The sequence below is a fragment of the Parathielavia appendiculata genome (assembly GCF_033297405.1).
Source record: "Parathielavia appendiculata strain CBS 731.68 unplaced genomic scaffold N657scaffold_11, whole genome shotgun sequence".
Taxonomy (NCBI): domain Eukaryota; kingdom Fungi; phylum Ascomycota; class Sordariomycetes; order Sordariales; family Chaetomiaceae; genus Parathielavia; species Parathielavia appendiculata.
In genome coordinates this window covers 92,558-112,590 of record NW_026944230.1, presented here as the reverse complement: position 1 = coordinate 112,590, position 20,033 = coordinate 92,558, and the positions used below count along the sequence as shown (strand labels likewise).

The 20,033-nt window shown below is 58.7% G+C and overlaps 9 protein-coding genes and 1 non-coding gene across 10 annotated transcripts in view; 5 read left to right on the top strand and 5 right to left on the bottom strand.

The window, feature by feature from the left end:
* Positions 1 to 1,132, bottom strand: part of N657DRAFT_600495 (uncharacterized protein) — a 2,042-nt gene extending 910 nt beyond the window's left edge. The window contains exons 1-2 of the mRNA XM_062790079.1: positions 572 to 1,132; positions 40 to 496 (exon numbers count right to left, since the gene is read on the bottom strand). Of these exons, the coding sequence (XP_062645264.1) occupies positions 40 to 496; positions 572 to 800 (686 nt within the window). The 5' untranslated portion in view covers positions 801 to 1,132. The remainder of the gene's footprint in view (positions 1 to 39; positions 497 to 571) is intronic.
* A 1,637-nt stretch (positions 1,133 to 2,769) lies between these two features.
* N657DRAFT_600492 (FAD-binding domain-containing protein) lies at positions 2,770 to 5,354 on the top strand. The gene is made up of 3 exons (XM_062790078.1): positions 2,770 to 3,196; positions 3,256 to 3,625; positions 3,700 to 5,354. The coding sequence occupies exons 1-3, from the start codon at positions 3,094 to 3,096 to the stop codon at positions 5,192 to 5,194; spliced, it is 1,968 nt and encodes a 655-aa protein (XP_062645263.1). The 5' UTR covers positions 2,770 to 3,093; the 3' UTR covers positions 5,195 to 5,354.
* Positions 5,355 to 5,431: 77 nt separating this feature from the next.
* On the bottom strand, positions 5,432 to 5,929 carry N657DRAFT_535992 (uncharacterized protein; the record flags this gene model as incomplete). The annotated part of the gene is made up of 1 exon (XM_062787777.1): positions 5,432 to 5,929. A coding segment is annotated over one exon (498 nt), but the record flags the coding sequence as incomplete, so codon positions are not given.
* A 1,857-nt stretch (positions 5,930 to 7,786) lies between these two features.
* On the top strand, positions 7,787 to 9,306 carry N657DRAFT_673313 (uncharacterized protein; the record flags this gene model as incomplete). Its single annotated transcript, XM_062795684.1, has 4 exons — positions 7,787 to 8,407; positions 8,468 to 8,513; positions 8,587 to 9,175; positions 9,269 to 9,306. The coding sequence occupies exons 1-4, from the start codon at positions 8,049 to 8,051 to the stop codon at positions 9,304 to 9,306; spliced, it is 1,032 nt and encodes a 343-aa protein (XP_062645261.1). The 5' UTR covers positions 7,787 to 8,048.
* A 343-nt stretch (positions 9,307 to 9,649) lies between these two features.
* On the top strand, positions 9,650 to 9,734 carry N657DRAFT_t117. Its single transcript has one exon. It is a non-coding gene; the product is annotated as a tRNA-Gln (tRNA).
* Positions 9,735 to 10,154: 420 nt separating this feature from the next.
* On the top strand, positions 10,155 to 12,115 carry N657DRAFT_622779 (MFS general substrate transporter; the record flags this gene model as incomplete). Its single annotated transcript, XM_062790657.1, has 4 exons — positions 10,155 to 10,549; positions 10,613 to 10,716; positions 10,777 to 11,890; positions 11,960 to 12,115. The coding sequence occupies exons 1-4, from the start codon at positions 10,415 to 10,417 to the stop codon at positions 12,113 to 12,115; spliced, it is 1,509 nt and encodes a 502-aa protein (XP_062645260.1). The 5' UTR covers positions 10,155 to 10,414.
* A 175-nt stretch (positions 12,116 to 12,290) lies between these two features.
* On the bottom strand, positions 12,291 to 13,820 carry N657DRAFT_577432 (uncharacterized protein; the record flags this gene model as incomplete). Its single annotated transcript, XM_062789250.1, has 2 exons — positions 12,291 to 12,715; positions 12,818 to 13,820. 2 exons carry the CDS (start codon positions 13,818 to 13,820, stop codon positions 12,291 to 12,293), a joined length of 1,428 nt encoding a protein of 475 aa, XP_062645259.1.
* Positions 13,821 to 14,321: 501 nt separating this feature from the next.
* On the bottom strand, positions 14,322 to 15,564 carry N657DRAFT_647645 (uncharacterized protein). Its single transcript, XM_062793364.1, has 2 exons — positions 14,444 to 15,564; positions 14,322 to 14,381 (listed from the first exon to the last, which is right to left on the bottom strand). Exons 1-2 carry the CDS (start codon positions 15,231 to 15,233, stop codon positions 14,347 to 14,349), a joined length of 825 nt encoding a protein of 274 aa, XP_062645258.1. The 5' UTR covers positions 15,234 to 15,564; the 3' UTR covers positions 14,322 to 14,346.
* Positions 15,565 to 16,767: 1,203 nt separating this feature from the next.
* On the top strand, positions 16,768 to 18,312 carry N657DRAFT_657578 (phosphoglycerate mutase-like protein; the record flags this gene model as incomplete). The annotated part of the gene is made up of 2 exons (XM_062794826.1): positions 16,768 to 16,861; positions 16,913 to 18,312. The coding sequence occupies 2 exons, from the start codon at positions 16,768 to 16,770 to the stop codon at positions 18,310 to 18,312; spliced, it is 1,494 nt and encodes a 497-aa protein (XP_062645257.1).
* Positions 18,313 to 18,743: 431 nt separating this feature from the next.
* N657DRAFT_665311 (lytic polysaccharide monooxygenase) lies at positions 18,744 to 20,033 on the bottom strand (the record flags this gene model as incomplete). Its single annotated transcript, XM_062795284.1, has 5 exons — positions 19,909 to 20,033; positions 19,618 to 19,879; positions 19,128 to 19,234; positions 19,008 to 19,059; positions 18,744 to 18,874 (listed from the first exon to the last, which is right to left on the bottom strand). The coding sequence occupies exons 1-5, from the start codon at positions 19,939 to 19,941 to the stop codon at positions 18,744 to 18,746; spliced, it is 585 nt and encodes a 194-aa protein (XP_062645256.1). The 5' UTR covers positions 19,942 to 20,033.

Genomic DNA, 20,033 nt, shown 5'->3' with positions numbered 1-20,033 from the left:
GGGGATATAGGGGGGCAAGGAAGGAGGTGGGAGACTCACGCAAGACCAAGCATGAAGATGCCCAGCACAGCAATCTTGGCGCCCCGCGGCATCTTGAGCCCCAGGAAGATCCAAAAGGGCAGCAGGACGACGGCAAAGTCGGTCAGGATGGTGATGCACGAGATGATGACGTGGAACGCGTTGTCGATGCACTTTGTGTTGGGATCGGCCTTGAGAGCAAAGTCCCAGTTGGCCGCGACGGGCAGGCACTGCAGGGCGGCGACGAGGAAGACGGCGACGGCCTGCAGGCCGTTGAAGGCGTTGAGGAAGTGGATGGCATACTTGACGCCGGGCTTCTGGCCGCCCAGGCGGTAGAGGAAGCACAAAACGCTGGCCTTGACCAGGGCCAGGATCGGGTTGTAGAAGAGCTGGGCCAGGTAGAACCAGAACATGCCTGGGGAGGGATCAAACGGCGGCACGTCCTGCTGGCGCCAGCCAAAGTAGTTGAGCTTGATGTCTGGGAGCCTGCTTCAGCCATTTACTCTTGCGGTGTTGAGAGGGAGGGGAAAGAAAATGAGGGCGCCCGGCTTACACATGTAAAAGGGGCCGACCATCATGAGCGAGAAGATCATGGCGAACGTGACCAGATAGTCGTCGAGCCCCCATGTCCGCGTCCTGATGCGCGTGTACGCCCTAAGGCAGTACGTGACAAAGGCCAAGGCAGTGAAGAAGATAATGACAAACAGGCCGGCAGCCTGCAGAGGCGGCGTCGGGATGTCGAGAACATTGCCATGTTCGGGGCGGCGAGGGAGAATCACCATCTCGCCCCAATTTGTTGAGATCCGAGGAGGAAGATCGGCAAGGCTGTGGAAATGCTGAGGTCGGGGGACGCCCGGGGAGCCGATCTACAGCGGCGTGGACCGCGGGAGGCGAAAGATGGAGATCTAGGCGGACCGGCAACGGGTTGACGAGAGGGGGCAAATGGGGGTATTTCACAGCATCGTCTCCGGCCCCAATGGTGGTGGTTCAACTCTGACAGGAGCGAAAGGGAATCAAAGGAAGCACACGCAGGCCGTCATGCCTCGGCGTGGCAGCTTGGGGACTAAAAACGGCCACTTGTTGAGGCTTGACCGAGTATGGACCAAGACCGAAGAACAGATCGAAGGACGGTCCCGGGTCGGCTTCTGTCTCCCCGACACGTCGTTCTTTGTCAACATCTACCGGGATCCCTGCCCAGCTGCCTGTTAGGGCATTTCCGCGATGCGCCATGTTTGAATCGGTGCGCCTTGCGAGCGTCGAGAACGCTGAGAGAAGACAGTTTCCTGTCTGGGCGCCCTACACTGGCACCTTGCAGCGTCCACCATGTACGGAACTTAGCACGGATATATGCTGCGAGCATGGTGAACCAGGTCAACGGGTTCTCGGCCATCATCGCGGAGATGCTGATCACTGGGCAGTGAGTGGTGCGCACTGCTGCGGCCGAGATGTGGTGGGCCATGGTGCCTGGTGTACGAGGTTTCCTCCTCTGTTACCCTGCATGCTCCATGCTCCGATAATCCACTTCTCCTGGCAGCAGAGTCGATCATTTCCTTTGGCAGTGTAGTCGCCAAACGGACAAATTCCTCGAAGCCGGACCTACCTCCGTACCGCGGAAATAAGCCGCCAGGCAGGTCCGTCCGGAAACGCGAATCTGCGTACGGAGTAAACAAATTTACGGTCCAAAACATGGCGCGCCAGGCACTGGCTATAGATATACCCAACAAGACGGCCTGTCCTTTACCATTAACTTCGTCGTGAGTCCGGTATCTGAGTTTTTTTGATGCAGACCAATGGGTCGGCTCCTCGCGATACGGGCATTGCGGACACAACTCGAGATGCCGAAGTCCGGGTATCCATACAAGCGTGGTGGAGCTCTGCATTAGAGAGTCCATCAAGGCAGGGAGGCGTGTCGTTGCATGATAAGACGGAACTCACCGCTTGAAGACCTTGAAGAGAGGCCATATCAATGCAAAGAGAGCGCGAACGACGACGATGGGAATCATGCTGCGATGGCTGGCTTAGATCGGTGTTCAACCCGTTAGCTTCAGTGAGGTCTGAGGCTTGGCTCTGAGCATGCAGCTTGGAGGCGCAGCCATCGAGATAGCCGAGAGCAACACGTGGAAGAAGCGAGAAACAAGTGCCGGCAGGACGTCGGTATATTTTGCCAGTGGGCACAATCCCTCCCAAATTCGACCCCATGGGACGAACTATCGACTGTTAACGCCAACGGCCAGCCGAAACCCGAGGCCTTGTGGATGCCCCCGACATCATTCAACGGCGCGTTCGTCTCGGTGTCGTCATTTTCGAGCTGAAAATAATGCCAGACGATCACATTGACTGCTTTTCAGTAAAAAACGTCGTTGCTCTCGACTCTTGATGCTTTTCAATGCGGATTGTGCCAGAGCCGGATATTGACTCCCTTCCCCCACAAGGACCTCACTGCAGGTTACCATCCGATGTGACGTTGCTCCGCACGCCAGGGTCATCGCTTTGATTGCGCGGCAGGAGTCGGCAATCGCTGATTCGGGTCATCCTTCCTTCCTTCCCCACCACCGTCAAAAGGCACGCAACAGGGCCCAAAGTGGAGACAAAGCCCGAAGAGCTGCCGAGAAAAGACGCCCACAAATTCCTGAATCATGCAATTCCCAATGCGGAGGCAACACAGGTTGACCGGGTCAAGCACCGCTGGGTTATTCATCCGCGCCAACCTCTCGATATCCACCAGAAGGAAATGACAAGTTGGCCCGGTGCTGCCGCCGGCGCCGGCTCGCCCCACATGAGGATGAGATTATTGCTTTTACGGCTCCAGCGGAGTGGTGCACCACGTGGGATAACGCAGCCCGCGCGTGGCTCGCCGGGTTTCTGATTGGCGATTCGGCAGCGTATCCGATCGGGGTCCCGGAGAAGGGAGGGAGGATGACGGTATCCTCCGGATGAGACGCTCCTCCACACACCGCGTATATAACCATGCCGCTCGTCGCGTGGGAATAACGTCGCAATTCTCTCGCTTTCCTGCCCCAGGCCTCGGACCAGTTCGATTTGACAAGCCCCTCGTTGATCTTGTCGATCGTCGCCATGGCTGTCCTCTCGCTCCCACGCGCCCTGCTTCTCGCGGGTGCCGCGCTCCCCCTGCTGGGCTTTGCCCAGACCATCACCACCCAGGAAGGCGAAGTCATCCGTAAGTTCCATCCCGCCAGTGACTGCTCAAAACCCAGAACCGTCCTGACAAGTACACAGCCGCAAACGAGATTACTGTCGCCCCTGCCGCCGAGGTCGTCCAGGACGAGCCGGAGCCAGCCGCGCTCCAGCTGACTGACGCTGTGCTGGCCAACCTCACGGCCTACCAGCTGAGCAACATTGAACTCTTCCTGTTCGACTCTAACACAACCTCGACCAGTGTGAAGCGCACCGAGGTCGGTGACTGCAAGGTCTACCCCGGCGACGCGAGGTGGCCGTCGCGCCTCGTCTGGTCCGTCTTCAACCTGCTGTCGGGCGGCGCCCTCATCGAGACGGTTCCTATCGGCGCCGTCTGCTACCCCAACAGCGGCGTGTACGACTCCGCCAAGTGCCAGAACATCATCGATAACTGGACTCAGTCTGCCACTCAGTAAGGCCGCCCCGGAGGCACCTGAAAAACCATGTGAAGCTCGTGCAGACACACACACACTAACACCCCCTCAGTGCCAGCGACCCGACTTCGGTCATGTCCCCCCTGTTCCAGGGCGAGACGTGCATGCCGCAGAACGGCAACTCGTCGCATTGCACCCTGGGCGGCTTCCCTTCGTACGCCGTCAAGGCCACCAGCGTCTACCAGATCCAGCTGGCCGTGAACTTTGCCCGCAACATGGGCCTGCGCCTAATTGTCAAGAACACGGGCCACGACTTCCTGGGCAAGTCGCTCGGCGCCGGCGCCCTGTCCATCTGGACCCACAATCTCAAGACCATCAAGTTCAAGAAGTCGGTCAAGACCCCCTCGTACTCCGGCCCGGCCATTGAGCTCGGTGCTGGTGTCCAGGTCGGCGAGCTGTACGCCGCTGCCAACGAGTTCGGCGTGACGGCCGTCGGCGGCGAGTGCAAGGGTGTCGGTGTCGCCGGCGGCTACTCGGCCGGCGGCGGTCACTCGCCGCTCTCGAGCAAGTTTGGTCTTGGTTCCGACCAAATTCTGAGTCTCGATGTGGTGCTGCCCAACGGCCGCTTCGTCACGGCCAGCGAGACGGAGAATGAGGACCTCTTCTGGGCTCTCCGCGGCGGCGGTGGCTCCACCTTTGGCGTCGTCACGTCCATTCTCGTCAAGGCGCACCCCAAGATGAACTTCTCTGGCCTGACATGGACCATCATGGCCGGCCCCGACACGGCCAACTCGAACGACGTCTTCTGGCAGGCCATGTACGCCTACTGGGCCAAGTTCCCCGAGTTCGCCGCCAAGGGCTCGTACGGCTACGGATCCATCTTCCCCACCGGTACGGGCTACATGTGGAGCATGAACCCCTGGCTGGTCCCCGGCATGGCGCTGGCCGACTTCAAGGCCATGGTGCAGCCACTGTTTGACGAGTGGACCGCCATGGGTTTCTCTTTTACTCCTGTCTTCTTCGAGCACGACAACTTCTACGACACGTGGTCGACGGGCCACTTCCCGACCGAGGCCGTCGCCAACTCGAACCTGCGCACCGCCTCCCGCCTCTTCCCGCGCAGCGCCTGGGCCAACGAGACGGAGCGCGTCGCCATGTTCGACGCCGTCCGCTCCGTCGTCGAGGAGGGCTCCGCCCTGATTCAGTACAACATGAACCCCGCTGCCCCCGCCGGCACCCCGGCCTCGGGCGCCAATTCGCACTGGCGCGACGCCGTCTGGTTCGGTATCATGGGCACCGGCTGGGCCCCGGGCATCTCGCAGGCCGAGCTCGAGGCCGTCCAGCGCAAGATCACCGACGACTGGATGGGCCGCCTGCGGCCCTACGGCCCCGGTGGTTATATGAATGAGGGCGACGTCATGGAGCCCGACTTTGCCGAGGCATTTTTCGGTACCAACTACGACCGCCTGCTGCAGATCAAGCGCCGCGTCGACCCGTACGATGTCTTCTGGGCCCCGACCGCTGTCGGCTCGGAGCGCTGGAAGGTTGCGGGCCAGCCCGACTGGCTGACGCTGCAGACCGGCAAGCTGTGCAAGGTCTCGAACTAAGTCACGCAGTAGCTGGGAGTTCCGTCCGAAGGAGTGGTGAGCTTGTTGAGGAACAATAGCAACACAGTACATGTAGAGTGTATATATAATGTCTTGGTCTAACTTATCCATTGTAATTTTTTTTTTCCCTCGATCAACCCATTTCCATCGAAGCAGAAATCTCAACGCCCCCTTGTCTTAGTTCTCAAATGCATGCCATCCCATCCCATCTCTTACGGCTGCACAGGGCAGGGGCCCTCAATCCTCCTGATACCCATCCTGATCCGTCCGCGTCACCTCCTCCAACTTGCTCTTCTCATAGTGATCCGACCCGAACCGCAGCGGCAGACAAAACATATCCTTAAAACACACCTTACCCTCGGGACACTTCATCTTTCTCATCTCCTCCCCCGCCTCCTCCCCCCCAATATCTTGACAGACGTCCGCAAACGGCCAGCACACGCCCGGCCCGTCGCACGCGGGACCGCACTCGCTGGCGGCGTGCCGCGGGTCCGCGACGCACATCTCACGCCGCTCGTCGCAGTCGTCGTACAGGGCCCAGCCCCCGCAGAGCGTGTAGATTTGGGGCGGAGGGTGCAGGGAGGAGGTGAGGTCCTGGCAGGTGCCAGAGCAAATTGGGTCGGACCAGTCGGTGCAGTTGGGGGAGAGGGGGATGCAGGTGAGGTTGCCGGCGCAATCGCCTTGGGATTGGCTGCAGGGTTGGCCGAGTTCGGGTGCCGGAGGAGGAGGGGGGAGATCGAGGTGTGGGATGGCTGTGGAGAGGGGGGAGGTGCTGAGAAGGAGAATGGCGGCGGTGGTGGTGGCGTGGCGCATGATGGGCAGTAAGGAAAGGGACTATTGTTGAAACCGTGAAGAAGAGATTATGCCAACATGAGTGAACAAGATGTGAGGTGAGGGTCAATGGAGGTGGACGTGTTGCTTGCCATTATGGTGATGCTTAAATACAAGTCCCCCATGTTTCACCGTCCTACGCCAGTGGTCCCAAGAAACAACTCAAGTTTTAAAAATATCCAACAGCTCCAAGCTTCCGCCAATCACGAATAGTACCGAAACTCGCGAATATTGGCTGGCAATATCTTTGTAGTCGGCTGGCATATTAGCCTGCCTCTACTGCGACGTTAAGCATCATCCGGACTCGCTGACTTGCTCCGGTTTCGTTGAAGGGCGGTGGTATCTTCCGTGAGCCATATCAGGAATTCCCTTTGGTCAGTCACCTGAAGGGACGGAGAAGTATCAAGGACAGGTGTCCGTCCTGTTGGTGTCTTACAGGAGGGGTCCGGTAGTTTCCGACACTGGTGCATTGTTGCTTGGGAGCCTACCAGTAAGTGGTCAACAGCAACCAAGGGGATGATGCCCGTAAGGCAACGTCGTAAGCCCAGACCTCCTTCTTCGTGTCGTCGCTTTTGACAGAAGGGTCAAACGTGAGGTGTGCAGGGTCTTGCAGCCGTGTGCCTAAGAGCGCAGTCATGCCCTCTTGTGGCGACAACAGATGTTCCTAGCCCTGCCTCTGAGCAGCTTCCAAGCAGCCTTTCGTGTCAAGGGTGAATCTTCGATGTTTGGGTCGATAATGTTCGGTTTCGATACGCGACTGCCCCGACAATGGGAACCACTGATGGATTCGAACCGGAAATAGTGACCATGAGCCACGCCTCTAAAAGGGAGCGCTGGAGTCGAGTCAGAAGGTGACCATGGAGGGCATGAGGGTTTGAGGGGTCTACCTACCTACGCACCTTACTACTTATCCATCTAAGCTGAGGTGAGTTCATGAAACGGGGGTGAGGTTCGTGGACCTGGCAACCATTGGAATTCAAAATCGGAAACCACAAGATGGCGTGCCCTGGGTGGGGGGCGGCTGGAAACCTCGAGGACATACCTTACGTACCTTATATAGTCCCACTCGCCATGGGTCAATGAAGGCGGCCATGGACAGCGGACCTACAGCGCACATCATCTGCCGTTCCGGGGGGATGTGCCGAATCTACATGTAGCACTGCCGAAGGTTACTTTCGCATCTACGACGTGTATTGGCCACATCTCTCCGAGTCTCCAGTGGATTGAGTACCAATGCGAGTATATCGGCTGGAGCCCTGTAGCCGTTGCCCCGGAAGATGTGAACATCCAGCCTGAGTCACACCTTGTTGGAGTCGGTCTTGCAAACCGGGAGGGCGGCGAACAGTCGATCCAGGAGCTTGTCGCAGTCATACCACACGGCAGGTGAGGATAGCGGTAGTGATATGTATATGCACGTGGTGCTGCCTGAAGACGGTGGCCCCTGACCTGAAAGATAAAGCCCGTAGGTAACTCCATGCATCCAAACCAGGATTGGCCCTAGATGAGCCGAGGGGAACTATGCCGTGAAGATGGACAAGTCGGTCTAGTGAACATGTGTTGCCTAGGCGGCCGGCAGCTCAGCATTGATCTGGATGAAGTCCCGATCAACGCTCAGTTGGGTCCTCTTTATCCAGAACAGGGAGCATCTCTTTACGCCGCATGGTCACGCCAATCGGCTCAGTTGGCGGATATCAAATGAGTACGCCGTCAAATCAAAGTCCCCCATACTTGGCATAAATATAGGGTCTAAACGACGATCTCGGCAGTTTTCAGGCCGGAACATGCCTACCCATGTTAGACGCTCAACCCATCAGCTCGGCACTGGCACCAAAGGCTTCCCAAGGCCATGCGGTATGGGCCTGCTTTGCGGGAGCAGGAGAGAAGGGGTGTTATAAGTATTAGGCCGCCAGTTTCGTAGTGTCACACCCAACTCAATCCCCTTTCTTCTCCCGTACTTTTCCCTGGATGTTGTAAAAGGACAACGAAAGGGAGTTCCAGCGAAGAGCATCGTGTCCGCTCCAAGATGCATCTGAAAGCAACCCTTGCCTCAGCGGCGGCGCAGCTTGCTGCGGCCCAAGAGCTCATGCGGTTCGGCTGCTCGCAGCTGACCATTGACAGAATCGACCCGTTAGTCAACCCGGGCAGCCTGCCGTCGCCGCACATGCACCAGCTCATCGGGGGCAACGCGCTCAACGTGTCCATGACGCCCGGCCAGCTCGACCCGCCGGCGGCGTCGACGTGCACCAGCTGCACCTACTCGGAGGACTTCTCTAACTACTGGACGGCCAATGTGTACTTCAAGGCCCACAACGGCACCTACAAGATGGTGCCCCTGTTTGCGAACCTGGGCCTCAACGTCAAGGGTGGCATGACGGTGTATTAGTCAGTTGATTTCGTGTAATTCCCCGCGTCTTGAATTCTGACCTTGAAACCACTCATAAGCATCCGAGGATACCAGGCCAGCGCCCGGGTCACTGCTTTCAAGCCGGTATGTCATTCCCTTCGGGCCGGTTCCACAGGGTTGAAGTTCACCGTGACCGACTCGCAAAACACCACCTCAGGGCTTCCGCATGCTCGTCGGCGACCCCAACAACCGCGACGCCAACAAGGTCCCGCCGCAGCTGTGCTTCCGCTGCGAGCACAACATGGAGCAGAATCCCTTTGGCGGCGCGCCCTGCACGGGGTCCGACACTAAGCACTTCCCCAAGACGACGTGCGGCGGCGGGTGGCGCGTGACCGTCACCTTCCCGTCGTGCTGGGACGGCAAGAACACGGACAGCCCAGACCACAAGAGCCACGTGGCGTACCCGGCCAGCGGCACCTTCGAGAGCGGCGGCGCCTGCCCGGCCAGCCACCCAGTCAAGATCCCGCAGGTCATGTACGAGGTCATGTACGACACGCGCGCCTTCAACAACAAGGCCGACTGGCCCGCCGACGGGTCGCAGCCCTTCTACTGGAGCCACGGCGACAATACCGGCTATGGCATCCACGGCGACTACGTCTTTGGCTGGAAGGGCGACGCCCTGCAGCGCGCCATGGACTCGAAGTGCGCCGGCGACCGGTGTGCCGCGCTCAAGAGGCAGACGGATGCCGAGGCTATTGCCTGTACCAAGAAGCAAGCGGCGCGCGAGGACATTGGGGCGAATGCTTGTGAGTGGACCTTGCTCAAGTCACTTTCCTACCTCAGTCTTCGGAAGGCTGAAGTCGATGTGTGGAAGAGAATGCTGACGCACCTCTAATTAGGGCTTTCTGCCATGCCTGGACAAGGCAGCCCTGTGTAAGACGGAGGCGGCCTGAGGGGCCAGGTGAACCTATTCTTTTCGCCCATATCTCGTGTGGTCTGAAACCGTTGTTTGGACCCGGCTGTCGTTGGACTTTAGCATGGCATGTCGTGTTTATCTTGAGGGTCTGGTGGGATCGTTTCACAACCTACTAACTTATGAGAGCGCCAATCCATCCGATTGTCTATGTTGTCAATGCCAAGATGTTTCCCTGTATGATGAACGAAGTAGATGGGCAGCGTTGAGACCGGACCGGACATGGATGGGACGGCGCATGCGCGTCATCGAGTCCCCCGGAGAGCCACAAGGGCAAACCAGTCGACCATATCTTTCCCCAACAAAGGGTTGTATAGTGTAGCGGTTATCACTCCGGATTCTGATCCTCCTGGGACATTCCGGCAACCCCGGTTCGATTCCGGGTACGACCTAGCACGTTCAGCTTTTGCGTCTCTGTTGCCCGCCGTGGTGGGGAGGGTTGAATTTTTCTTGCAGTGGACCCTGAGAGAAATTTTGTGCTTGTTAGCGTGGGACTTTGTAGGCTTTGGGTACCTTGATCGAGTTAGGGGGGTACGAGTTCCAAAAACGGAGAAAAGGGCTTGTATAAAGAACGAATGGAGGAAGAAGGGAACGAGAGGAAGGAAACTTGAAAGAGAAGTAGGACAAGCTCGGTTACATAGCCAGGTGTTTGCCTCGGCGATTCTTAGGTACAGTACTTTGAGCCACGCGCTAGCCAGCAATCAGTTTGTGCAAATTCCCCACAAAAACTGCCGTGGAGCTTCAACGAGTTTCCCGGGCTATCTGAAGCACGGGATCTTCCAATGGGATGGGCCGCTGTTCTTCCAGTCAGGAACTCCGAGTTTGTCTCGTTCGTTCGCGAGTGGACGTCATCGCACCCGAATTTGAAAAGTCAAAGCCGCCAGCTTCGAACGGTATCAAGACTCGATGTTGACAAACTACTATCGCAAGTCTGGCTGATTGTTGAAATCTCAACAGGCGACATCGCCTCTTTGGCGATGACTGTCAACAGCACACCGTCAAGCCATCAAACCACTTCCTAGCGTGGTCGGCGCCATTCCTCCGTACTGCACATAGAGAGTGCAACGGCAAGATGACAAGAATGCCCTCCAGACTGCGGGACTACTTCCTCTCGACATGGAGGACTGACCATGCCGAGCAGAACCTGGTCCGCAAGATTGACTTTTTCATCTTGACCTTTTGCTGTCTCAGCTATTTCCTGAACTACGTGAGCAGCTCCGACCCACCAGACCATGACTCCTACTGGTCGATTGAATTAATTCCGCTCCAGCTCGACCGCACCAACCTCGCCAATGCTTACGTCTCGGGCATGAAGGAGGACCTGAGCTTCCAGGGCGACCAGTTGAATCAGATTAACACTTGTTTCACCATTGGGTAGGTAGTCAGCCCCGGGCCCGATCACCACCCCAGAGGCCAGAACTAACGCGCGCCCAGCTACGTCCTCGGCCAGATCCCGTCCAACCTGAGTCTGCACTACGTCAAGCCGCGCTGCTTCTTCCCAGCCATGATGGTCGTCTGGGCGGGGCTGACCATGGTGACGGCGTCGACGCACTCCCCACAAGCCATCATGGCCATCCGCTTCTTCCAAGGCCTTGCCGAGGCCAGCACCTTTGTCGGCACGCACTACATCCTGGGGTCCTGGTACACGGAGCGCGAGCTGGGCAAGCGCAGCGGCATCTTCACGGCCTCGGGGCTGGCCGGAACCATGATCGGCGGGTTCATCCAGACGGGCATCCACAGCAGCCTGGACGGCCGCCACGGCCTGAGCGGATGGCGCTGGCTGTTTCTGGTCGACGGCATCATCACCCTGCCCGTGGCGCTGTACGGGTTTCTGCTCTTCCCTGACACGCCCGCGACTACCGCCGCGCCATATCTCAGCCTGTCGGAGAGGGAGCTGGCCGTGGCGCGGCTGAGACGGCATCATCATCCCCTCGTCGAACCTAATAACCCCTCATCATCTGATGATCAAGACCAGGAGTTTAAACAGAAGACGTCTCCGCTGACGTGGGCCTTCGCAAGGAGCGTCCTCGCATCGTGGGAATGGTGGGGCTTCGTGGTGCTGTGGATCATCGCCGGCGAGACCGAGTCCTTCTCCTCGAACTCTCTGCTGGCCCTCTACATGAAGAGCTCCCCCTCTACGCCACGCTACACCGTCGCACAGCTCAACAACTACCCGACCGGCGTCCCGGCCGTGGGCATCGTCTCGACGCTCTTCTGGGCGGCGCTGACGGACCTGATGGGGGGCAAGCGGTATCTGGTGGGGTATTTCATCGGCGTCACAGGTGTCGCGACCAGCGGGATGATCCTGGCGGCTCGGGGGATGGACAACAGCGAGAGGGCCACGGCCGTGGTGTTCGCGGCGTACTACTGGGCTGGCGCCGTGTATGCGTGCCAGGCGACCTTCTTTGCGTGGGCCAACGACGCCATGCGGCTGAGGGAGCCCGTGTTCCGGTCGGTCGTGCTGGCGGGCATGAATCTGGGGAGCAATGCCATCAATGCGTGGTGGAGTATTGTGTTTTATGGCGCGAGTATGGCGCCGTGGTTTGAGGTGAGTTCAGGCTGCATGCTGAATGTCCGGTGAGGGGGAGAGAAGAAAAGAGTGGCTGATTCCAGGCAGAGAGGCATGTACGCCATGATTGCAACGTCGGTTGCCCTCGTTGGGTGGACCGCTTGGCTGTCGTACGTTTCCGTGAGGGATGAGAAGCAGAGACTGCAGGGTGAAGTGCCAGGCTCGAGTGCTCAACAGGTGGCCAAAAGTGGAGAGATTGGATAGGAGGTGACACTAGTAGTTCGGAATAGGAGTAAGTCATACCTGCGAGCATGGATCTGACCAAGGGCTGAAAAGAACATTAATGGCTATGGCACTTCTGCTGCTCATCATAGCGAACAACAAGCAACAAGACCAGACCAACCCATCACACAGCCCTCCCACCCTCAACTTCACTTACCTAGTACAAACTACACGTATAGCACCCCCGAACCAACGACGTCGTCCCAGGAATCATATTCCTCTCTGTAACAGGACACTCACCACCATTGACCAGATACCTCGCCACAGCCGTCGCCAAATTGACATGCTCGCCTCTCCACGCCTCCCCCTTCGCGGCGCCACTGGCCATGGGCCGCCCCAGATGCCACTGCCCGGCATCATTATAGATCCTCGTCCACACCGCAGCATCCTCGAGCGCCAACATCCCCCTCATCTCCCTCAGCATCTCAGGCCAGTCCCCGTCCGACCCAACCGAAAACAACTCGATCCTGCGCAGCGTGGCTTTGTGGCTGCCCAAAAAGTCCATCAGCATGGATCTAGGTAGATTCAGCCCGCCTAGACTGATCGATTCGAGACACGGCCAGCGCTGCTGCTTTCCCTTCCCTTTTGACCCCCTATTTGCATCATGATGATGTGTCTGTCCAAAACCGTCAAACCCCTCCTCACCCGACCCGAGCACGTGTTCCAGCGAAGGTAGCGTCACACCATCATCATCCCCTGCAACAAGCGAGATATTAGTAGGCCCCAGCCCATAGCAGAAACTGATCGCGAGCGAAGTCAAACTCGGCATCGCCGCCAGAAACGCCGGCAGCGCGCCCTCTGAGCCCAGAAGCCGCGCGTACCGCCGCAGGTCTTCACGCGGAGGAGTCTGGTGCAGGTCTCCCGGCCCCGGCCCGCCCCAGGGCCGCGGTGCATCATCGCGGCGGAAGACGCCGCATAGGCAGAACTGGAGACTTAGGTTGCGGATGCCCGTGAAAAAGGGGGTGAGCTGCGGCCGCCGGGTGGTCGCCCAGCCTAGGTCTTCGAGGGACTCCCAGCTCAGACCGAGCGCTTTGAGCGACGGGAAGGTGACGGTTCCGCTGCTGCTGCTGCTGTTGTCGTCGACGGCGATGGCCCGGAGCAGCGAGGCCAGGGCGCGGCGGCCGGGTTTGCCGTGATGCGGGTGCGGGTGCCGCGTCGGTGGGCGCCATGATGCCCAGCTGTTTGGGCGGTTGCTGCTGCTGCTGCTGCCCTTGTGTGTGGTTGTGTGCTCGGGCCGGCCGGCCTCGCAGTTGATGATGAAGCTGCGCAGGCCTGTCAGCCGGGGCAGCACGTCGGCGAAGAGCTCGTAGTCCAGGTCGTGGCTTAGGATGAGAGCCTGGTTCCGGCAGGCCTTCTTGTACTTGTCGAGGGCCTGTAGTGTCGCCTCGCTGATCAAACCGGAACTCTGAGGGACATAGTTGGTTACTTTGATGTCTGGGTGCTCCAGGGGGTAGAAACGCCCCGGGCCATACACCAGGGACCGGATGGACGCGGCCTTGATGGGGTCGCTTGCGACGGCACGGAGCAGGTCAAAAGCGTCCGAGTTCGAGGAGACGGAGACCTCCCGCAAGACGAAGGGAGCGCCGATGGCGCTAAGAGTCCGGCAGCCGAGGCGGAGCCTAGCTGCGTCGGGGAGGTCAAGGTAGGCGCAGATTTTGAGCCAGAGCTCTGGCGGCAGCCGCCACATTGGCTCACCCGCCATGGCAGTCATGTCCGAGCCTGCGCAACTACGAGTCACCGAGAATGTGGTTCCAAGCGGGCGATGTCGACTGCCATTTTAAAGGACCCCACCCTCTGTTTGTGCAAACGGCACGCGGACACAGCTCTGTTGGAGGTGTGCAGGCGTCCAATCATAGCGGTACGGCCCGAGTATTGGAGGCTTTGTGTAACACGGCCCGATTGAAGGAGGCAAGATGCACTGTGTGCTATGCTGTGTGCCTGCTGTGTACCATTCCCGAACATTGCTCAGAACAGTCCATATGCATAAGCCACAGCAGTCGAGACCAACCGGCGGCCTAGCCCACCAACGCACTGCATACGAAGTGTGCCGTCCATCGGTTTGTTTGCACATCCCACAGCCGTTCTCTGCGCTGGCGCCAAGACAGTGGAAGACGCTCCGAAGCTCAGAGCCTTAGCGAGATATCCATACTGGGTCAAGCATGTTGATGCTCGCCTGATGAACTTCGGAGCTCGGTTGACCAATCCCGGTATTTCTAACTCATGAACGGCATCTGGATGATCCGCTTGCCTGTAGAACTGGTCAGCTGTGCAATTTTTGACCCTCCAAGAACGACAGAACCGGGGACCGACGCTCTCCCCACGTCTTCTTGGGCGTGTTCTCCTCGACGTGGATATGCCACATCCACAGACACCACAGCGCGACAAGACCGTCCCGCGCGCTCCGCGGCAGGGGCACCACCACTCTCAGTCTGTACTCGTCCTGCCGGGCCCCGGCATCGTTCCTCTCGCGTACCTCGGTGGCCACGACCCTCCCGCCGGGGTCGCTCCACTGCCAAACGCTGCCGTGCTCCTTGATAGCAAAGTGGTACTGCCCGTCGTCGACCTTCTTGCCCTGCTTTTCCAGCCAGCGCTTCTCGTGGTCTGAAACGACCTTGACCGCGCGATAGCCGCGTTGAAGAAGGGGGCTCTTCTGGATGGCCACCTTGCCCAGCGTTTTTCTCGACCTCGGCTCCATCCAGGCCTGGAAGCCAAAGCCCAGGTGTGGCATCTCCCTTTTGTGGTCCAGCTCGTACAGCTCCTTGGCCCGCTTCGCGAGGCGCGGGGTGCCGTCCGAGGCGGTGCGCACGTGCACGTCCAGGCGCTCAAACGTCATCTTCTCGGTGACGATGCCCTGGGCGTGGATGGCGCGCGAGAGCTGGTAGGTGGGCTCCGAGTCGGCGTCGCCCGACGGTCCCAGCGGGTAGATGAAGCGGCCGTGGATGACGAGATCGGCGGGCCCGAGGCTCTCGTCGGGATCGGGGCCGGCGCCTTCGGTTTGGTAAGCGGGCGGTTCATCCGTGCTCGGCCCGGCTGGAGGCCGCTCTGGCGGTGGTGCTGTCGAGGGATTTTCCTTTGAGGGTTTCGCTTTTGAGGGGTCCATTTCTAATTGCCTAGGTACTATTTGACTGCGCTGTGAATCCTCAATCGGGCGCTAACCCGTCGTCAGCGATGGATTTTGTATTCAAACTGTCTACCCCTTTTTATTTCTCTTTGAGTGAAGGTGTGGATGAGACGGAAATGATGTCAGGCGGCAATGGCGTCCTCTTCAGTTAGGTCTGGCAGTGCGACCGCACAGCCCCATCTGCCGTGTCACAGCTTGGCGGGCAAGGCAGACACATTGTCTGATTCTTTGTGCTGACACCTCGACGGCGGCGGCATTTTGTATTGGTCCGAGAGCTTTGTCTGGGTTGCATGTCCATGATTTGCAGGAATGGCTCCGGGAATTTCAGTTCAGCGCATCATTGAGTTTGTGAATCCGTTATACGTGGATGGTTAACGGGGCGCCAGAGCCCAGGTCGGCATCAGCGCCGTGCTGCGGGTAGCACAAATCAGGTGTTGGTGTGGGGCTCTCCCACCATATTTTCCAGACAGCCACTGCATTTTTATCTACCACACACTGCACTGATTATATATCAAGGCAATTCCATCGACGTGCATCACCAGTTTGCCGGTTCCACCCATATCAGGCAACTGACCACTATTGCCACGATGCGCTGGTTTGCAGAATGGGCTGTTACGGCATTGGAGTTGTTGAGTGGCTGCCAAAGATTGATGACTGGACTTGAACGTAAATGGTCGATGCATTGCCAAAAGAGTCCATGGCTCCCATGCGCCGAGACCCGGCGAGACCCGCTCCGATAACGCCGAGTGCCCCGCAGTGGATCGGTCTGCCGCTTCCGTCGAGGACACATCCCGCGGAGACCTCCGGTCATGCCTTCCTGCGGTGATATGAGCGCAGGCTTTCTGGAGAAACAGGGTGGACCTTGTGGGGGGTTTCCAGCGAGATTCGATAAGATGGCATTGTCTGAATGAGCGACACCGAATTTTACCAGGTAGTGACGACCGTAATCTGGTCCGCTACGATTTTCAAGCTTTCTGAGGCTGTGGGCTCGATCCATGTCTGGGGGCTGTTGTCCTAACCTCGGGTGATGGAGCCCCTCTGCTGTGCAACAGTCGCTTTGACAACTAGGCCTAGAATCTGTACGTACGTACTAGAGACTGTTGAAATGCTGATAGATGGCTGTGCAGTACAAGCTGGAAGCTTGTAAACGAAGGTCAACGTTGTCTGATCTCTTCCCTCCCCCCCCCGCGCGAATTTCGGATGCTGCCGCCAATACCTGGCCTGCTTTCGGTGACAGGCAAAGACAAACCCGCTCCGAGGAAACCCTTCACCCCCTCAAAAAGGTGGAAGTGGACAAGAAGTTTAGGGATTGGAAGCTACCTGGTGGGGCCGTTGCTGCAGCTAACAATCAACATGGCCGTCCAGTGATAACTAAGCGCAGTGATTTCATTGATTTATTACCCCTCCTTGACATCGAACATGTCGTCCATTTTTCTTTTCGAGTTCAAGTCGTCTTGTCAACTCCTGAGTTAAAAATCGAGGGGCATTTAGAGTCACTCCCTCGGACGCCAACATGCAAACTTCGACGCTGGCCCTCGCCGGGCTGGCGGCCACTGCTGCCGCCGAAACGATCCGCGGCGTGCTTGTCTTCTCCCGCCACGGAGACAGTATGTTCTTAGAGCGACAGATGAAGAACATGGCGCTGACATGATGTCCAGGAACCTCCAAGCACTTCCGCAACCAAACTCTCACCCCTCTCGGGGCGAAGCAAGTCTACCAGGTTGCCCAGGACTACCGCGCCCGCTACCTCTCCTCCGACTCGGCCCACCAGATCCGCGGCATTTCCGAGTTCGAGTTTGTGCCCGCCCAGGTCTACGCCAGCGCCCCTGACGAGAGCATCCTCCTCAACACGGCCACCGCCTTCCTGCAGGGCCTGTACCCGCCCCTGGGCGACATCGACGCCGCTGCCTTCTCCACCATGGACGAGCTGGCCAACGGCACCTCGGTCTCGTCCCCGCTGACCGGCTACCAGTACGTCACGCTTCACGGCGTCAACGACGACTCGCCAGAAAGCGTCTGGATCAAGGGTGACGACAACTGCCCCGTCCTCACGACTGCCTCGGCCTCATTCCAGGCCTCGGCCGAGTACAACGCCCTCCTGTCCTCGACCCGCGACTTCTATCAGTCCCTCTACCCTTTCGTCTCGGAAATCTACCCCTCGGCGTCAGACCTGAGCTACGCCAAAGCCTACGACATCTTCGACGTCGTCAACGTGGCCACCATCCACGACGCTTCCTCCCCGGCGCGCAACATGTCGGCCTCACAGCTGTTCCAGCTGCGCACCCTCGCCGACAGCGCTGAGTTCGCCGCCAACTACAACGCCACCCAGCCGGACCGTTCCATCCACGCCGCCACCTTCGCCGGCTCGGTGCTGAGCCACCTGAACCAGACCGTCTCGTCGCAGGGGCACACGCCCAAGTTCACGCTCCTGGTTGGCAGCTACGACACCTTCCTGTCCTTTTTTGGATTAGCCAACCTGACCGCCGCCTCATCCGACTTTTACGGCCTGCCTGCCTATGCGAGCACCATGGCCTTCGAACTGTTCACCCCGACCACCACCACCACCACCGACAACAGCAGTGAGCAAGAGGAGAACTTTGACATGGCGGATCTGCACGTGCGCTATCTCTTCCGCAACGGCACCGAAGCCAGTCTGCAGGCGTTCCCGCTCTTCGGGACGGGCAGGACGGAGCTGCCGTGGGCGGAATTCGTCGACGTCATGCAGGCGCGCGCCATCAGCTCGGCCGGGGAGTGGTGCGGCCGGTGCCAGAGCACGGCCGTGTTTTGTGCCGCGTATGCTACTAGTACTACTAACACAGGCGATAATGATAATGATGGGGTGGCTGTTGCGGGGGATAACAAGGGTGAAGAGACGGTGAGCAGGGGCGCGTGGGTCGCCGTGCTGGTTGTCATGGCTGTTGCCGTGGCTGGGAACATGGTTTGGGCGGCCATGTGGCTCGTTAGGAACCGCCGGGTGAGGGAGGAGAGGATGGCGGCGGCTTCGGCGGCCGTGGGCAAGGCGGGAAGTGTGAGGAGTGTTGGCAGAGAGAGTGTTTAGGCATGTCTGCGGTGGATTGGGAGTCATCTTCGAGACTTGATTGACAATGACGACAACTCTGATGGGATTTAGTCGTGACTGCTCGGCTTCAAGTTGGATACGAGCTGATGTTGTTATGAGGCTACGAGACAGATAACCGAACGAATGGCTGTGACGCAGTTAGTACACGGCGGCGTGGAGGATATGATAGAGCAACTGAGTAGAATTGAAGAAGTACTAAAGTCTGAAGCTGACACTGATGACATTCCTTGGTCGCCGAACGCAACAAGCCACAACGGTGACAAGAAGACAGCTCTAGGCTTAGTTCCAGTCCAGAGCCTTGATGGCGCGGTAAATGCTGTGACGAAGGAGGCCCTCACCGACCCTTCCGCCTTTCACCAGTCTCAGACTTGACGAACCGGAAAAACCAAGTTGCCCATCTCCATCAGACTTTAGCTCGACCAGACAGCAGGGCCGGGCCTGGGAAAGCCCTTGTAGCCGTTGTAGATGTTGAAGGACGCATGGGGATCGCTGGCCTTGTAGGTGCCGGGGAACTTGCCTGTCGGGTCGGGCTTGCCGGTGCCTCAATTGACAATTTGATCTGCAGGCATGAGACCTAGTGCCCGGGCTGCTTGACGTGGCAGCGGTGGGCACCCGGCACGCCGTGTTGTTAGCCAGAGATGTCCGTGTGTAATTGGCTGGGGCGAGTGACGTACCGAAGTGCTCGAAACGTGCGAGGTACTCGCCGTTGCGCGTGTTCTTTGGGATCTTGGCGGCGAGCCAATTGCGGGGGGGTTGGCGCACCAAGCGCTGCTGGTAGCGCTCAGGAAGTCGACGTTTTCGTTGCAGACACCCTCGTGGTGGATCTTGAACCAGTCGCCCGGTCCGTCATAGGCCGTGATATTGTCGTTGGGGGCCCGAGAGAGATACACGAGACCGGGGCCTATCAGACGCGAGTGATGTCAGACAATGATGCCGAAAGCAATGCATCCAGGCTGCCTCGCGGGGAATGTTGAGCTGGTCTGGAGAATCGGCATCAGGGCCGGGAGGGATTTGTTTGGGGCGGGTCTTGGTCCTTATCAATCAAGCCGCAGGGCTGCTTCGCGAACCGGGTGCGCACGACGCCGGCTCGCATCCACCGCATCCCTGACAATATGACCTTTGGGCGTGCCACTTGCCGGACGCAGTTCGATCGCCGAGATCTGCCCTCCGCAGCCCTTGAAGCGTCGTATTAGGTTGCCAGTGTTCAGGCCCCAGCTCTCCAACCGTCCGACCTCACGACCAGCGTACCAAAATCATCCCACTCCTCCACCGGCGGTTTCTCACCGGGGTGCTGGAAGATGGTATTGGCAGCCAGACGGAGACGGATTCCATCGCCGGCGTTCACCGTCAGGACACTGGTACGTTCAGCGCTCGCAAAAGCGCCCTGGTTGCAGCGGGAGTCGGGTCCGTCGATGGTCGCGCTGTCTCGGATATCCGCGGCAGGATTGGTCGAGAACTTGATGGGTTTATACTTGGTCTTCCGGGTCGACTCGCTGAGTATTTGTAGGCGGGGCTGGACGGCTCCGTTCACGATGTTCGTGTCGAACTAGTAATGGCCGAGATTCCGTGGGCCACGGTGGCGCCAACGAAGAAAGAGGAGAGCTTCATGTCGAACTCAGAAGGGGCTGGTTTCTAAGAAGACCACGATTCTCAATATCGAGGTCTCGTCCTATGGACGAAGAACTGGCTGACCGACCGGG

What these genes read in the sequence shown, in the direction of transcription:
- N657DRAFT_600492 (XM_062790078.1), top strand. Translation starts at nt 3,094, where the DNA reads ATGGCTGTCCTCTCGCTCCCACGCGCCCTGCTTCTCGCGGGTGCCGCG. An exon ending in CCAGGAAGGCGAAGTCATCC is followed by an intron (nt 3,197 to 3,255) that starts GTAAGTTCCATC and finishes ACAAGTACACAG; the next exon opens with CCGCAAACGAGATTACTGTC. An exon ending in TGGACTCAGTCTGCCACTCA is followed by an intron (nt 3,626 to 3,699) that starts GTAAGGCCGCCC and finishes ACACCCCCTCAG; the next exon opens with TGCCAGCGACCCGACTTCGG.
- N657DRAFT_647645 (XM_062793364.1), bottom strand. Translation starts at nt 15,233, where the DNA reads ATGGACCCCTCAAAAGCGAAACCCTCAAAGGAAAATCCCTCGACAGCA. An exon ending in CAAGAAGACGTGGGGAGAGC is followed by an intron (nt 14,382 to 14,443) that starts GTCGGTCCCCGG and finishes CCAGTTCTACAG; the next exon opens with GCAAGCGGATCATCCAGATG.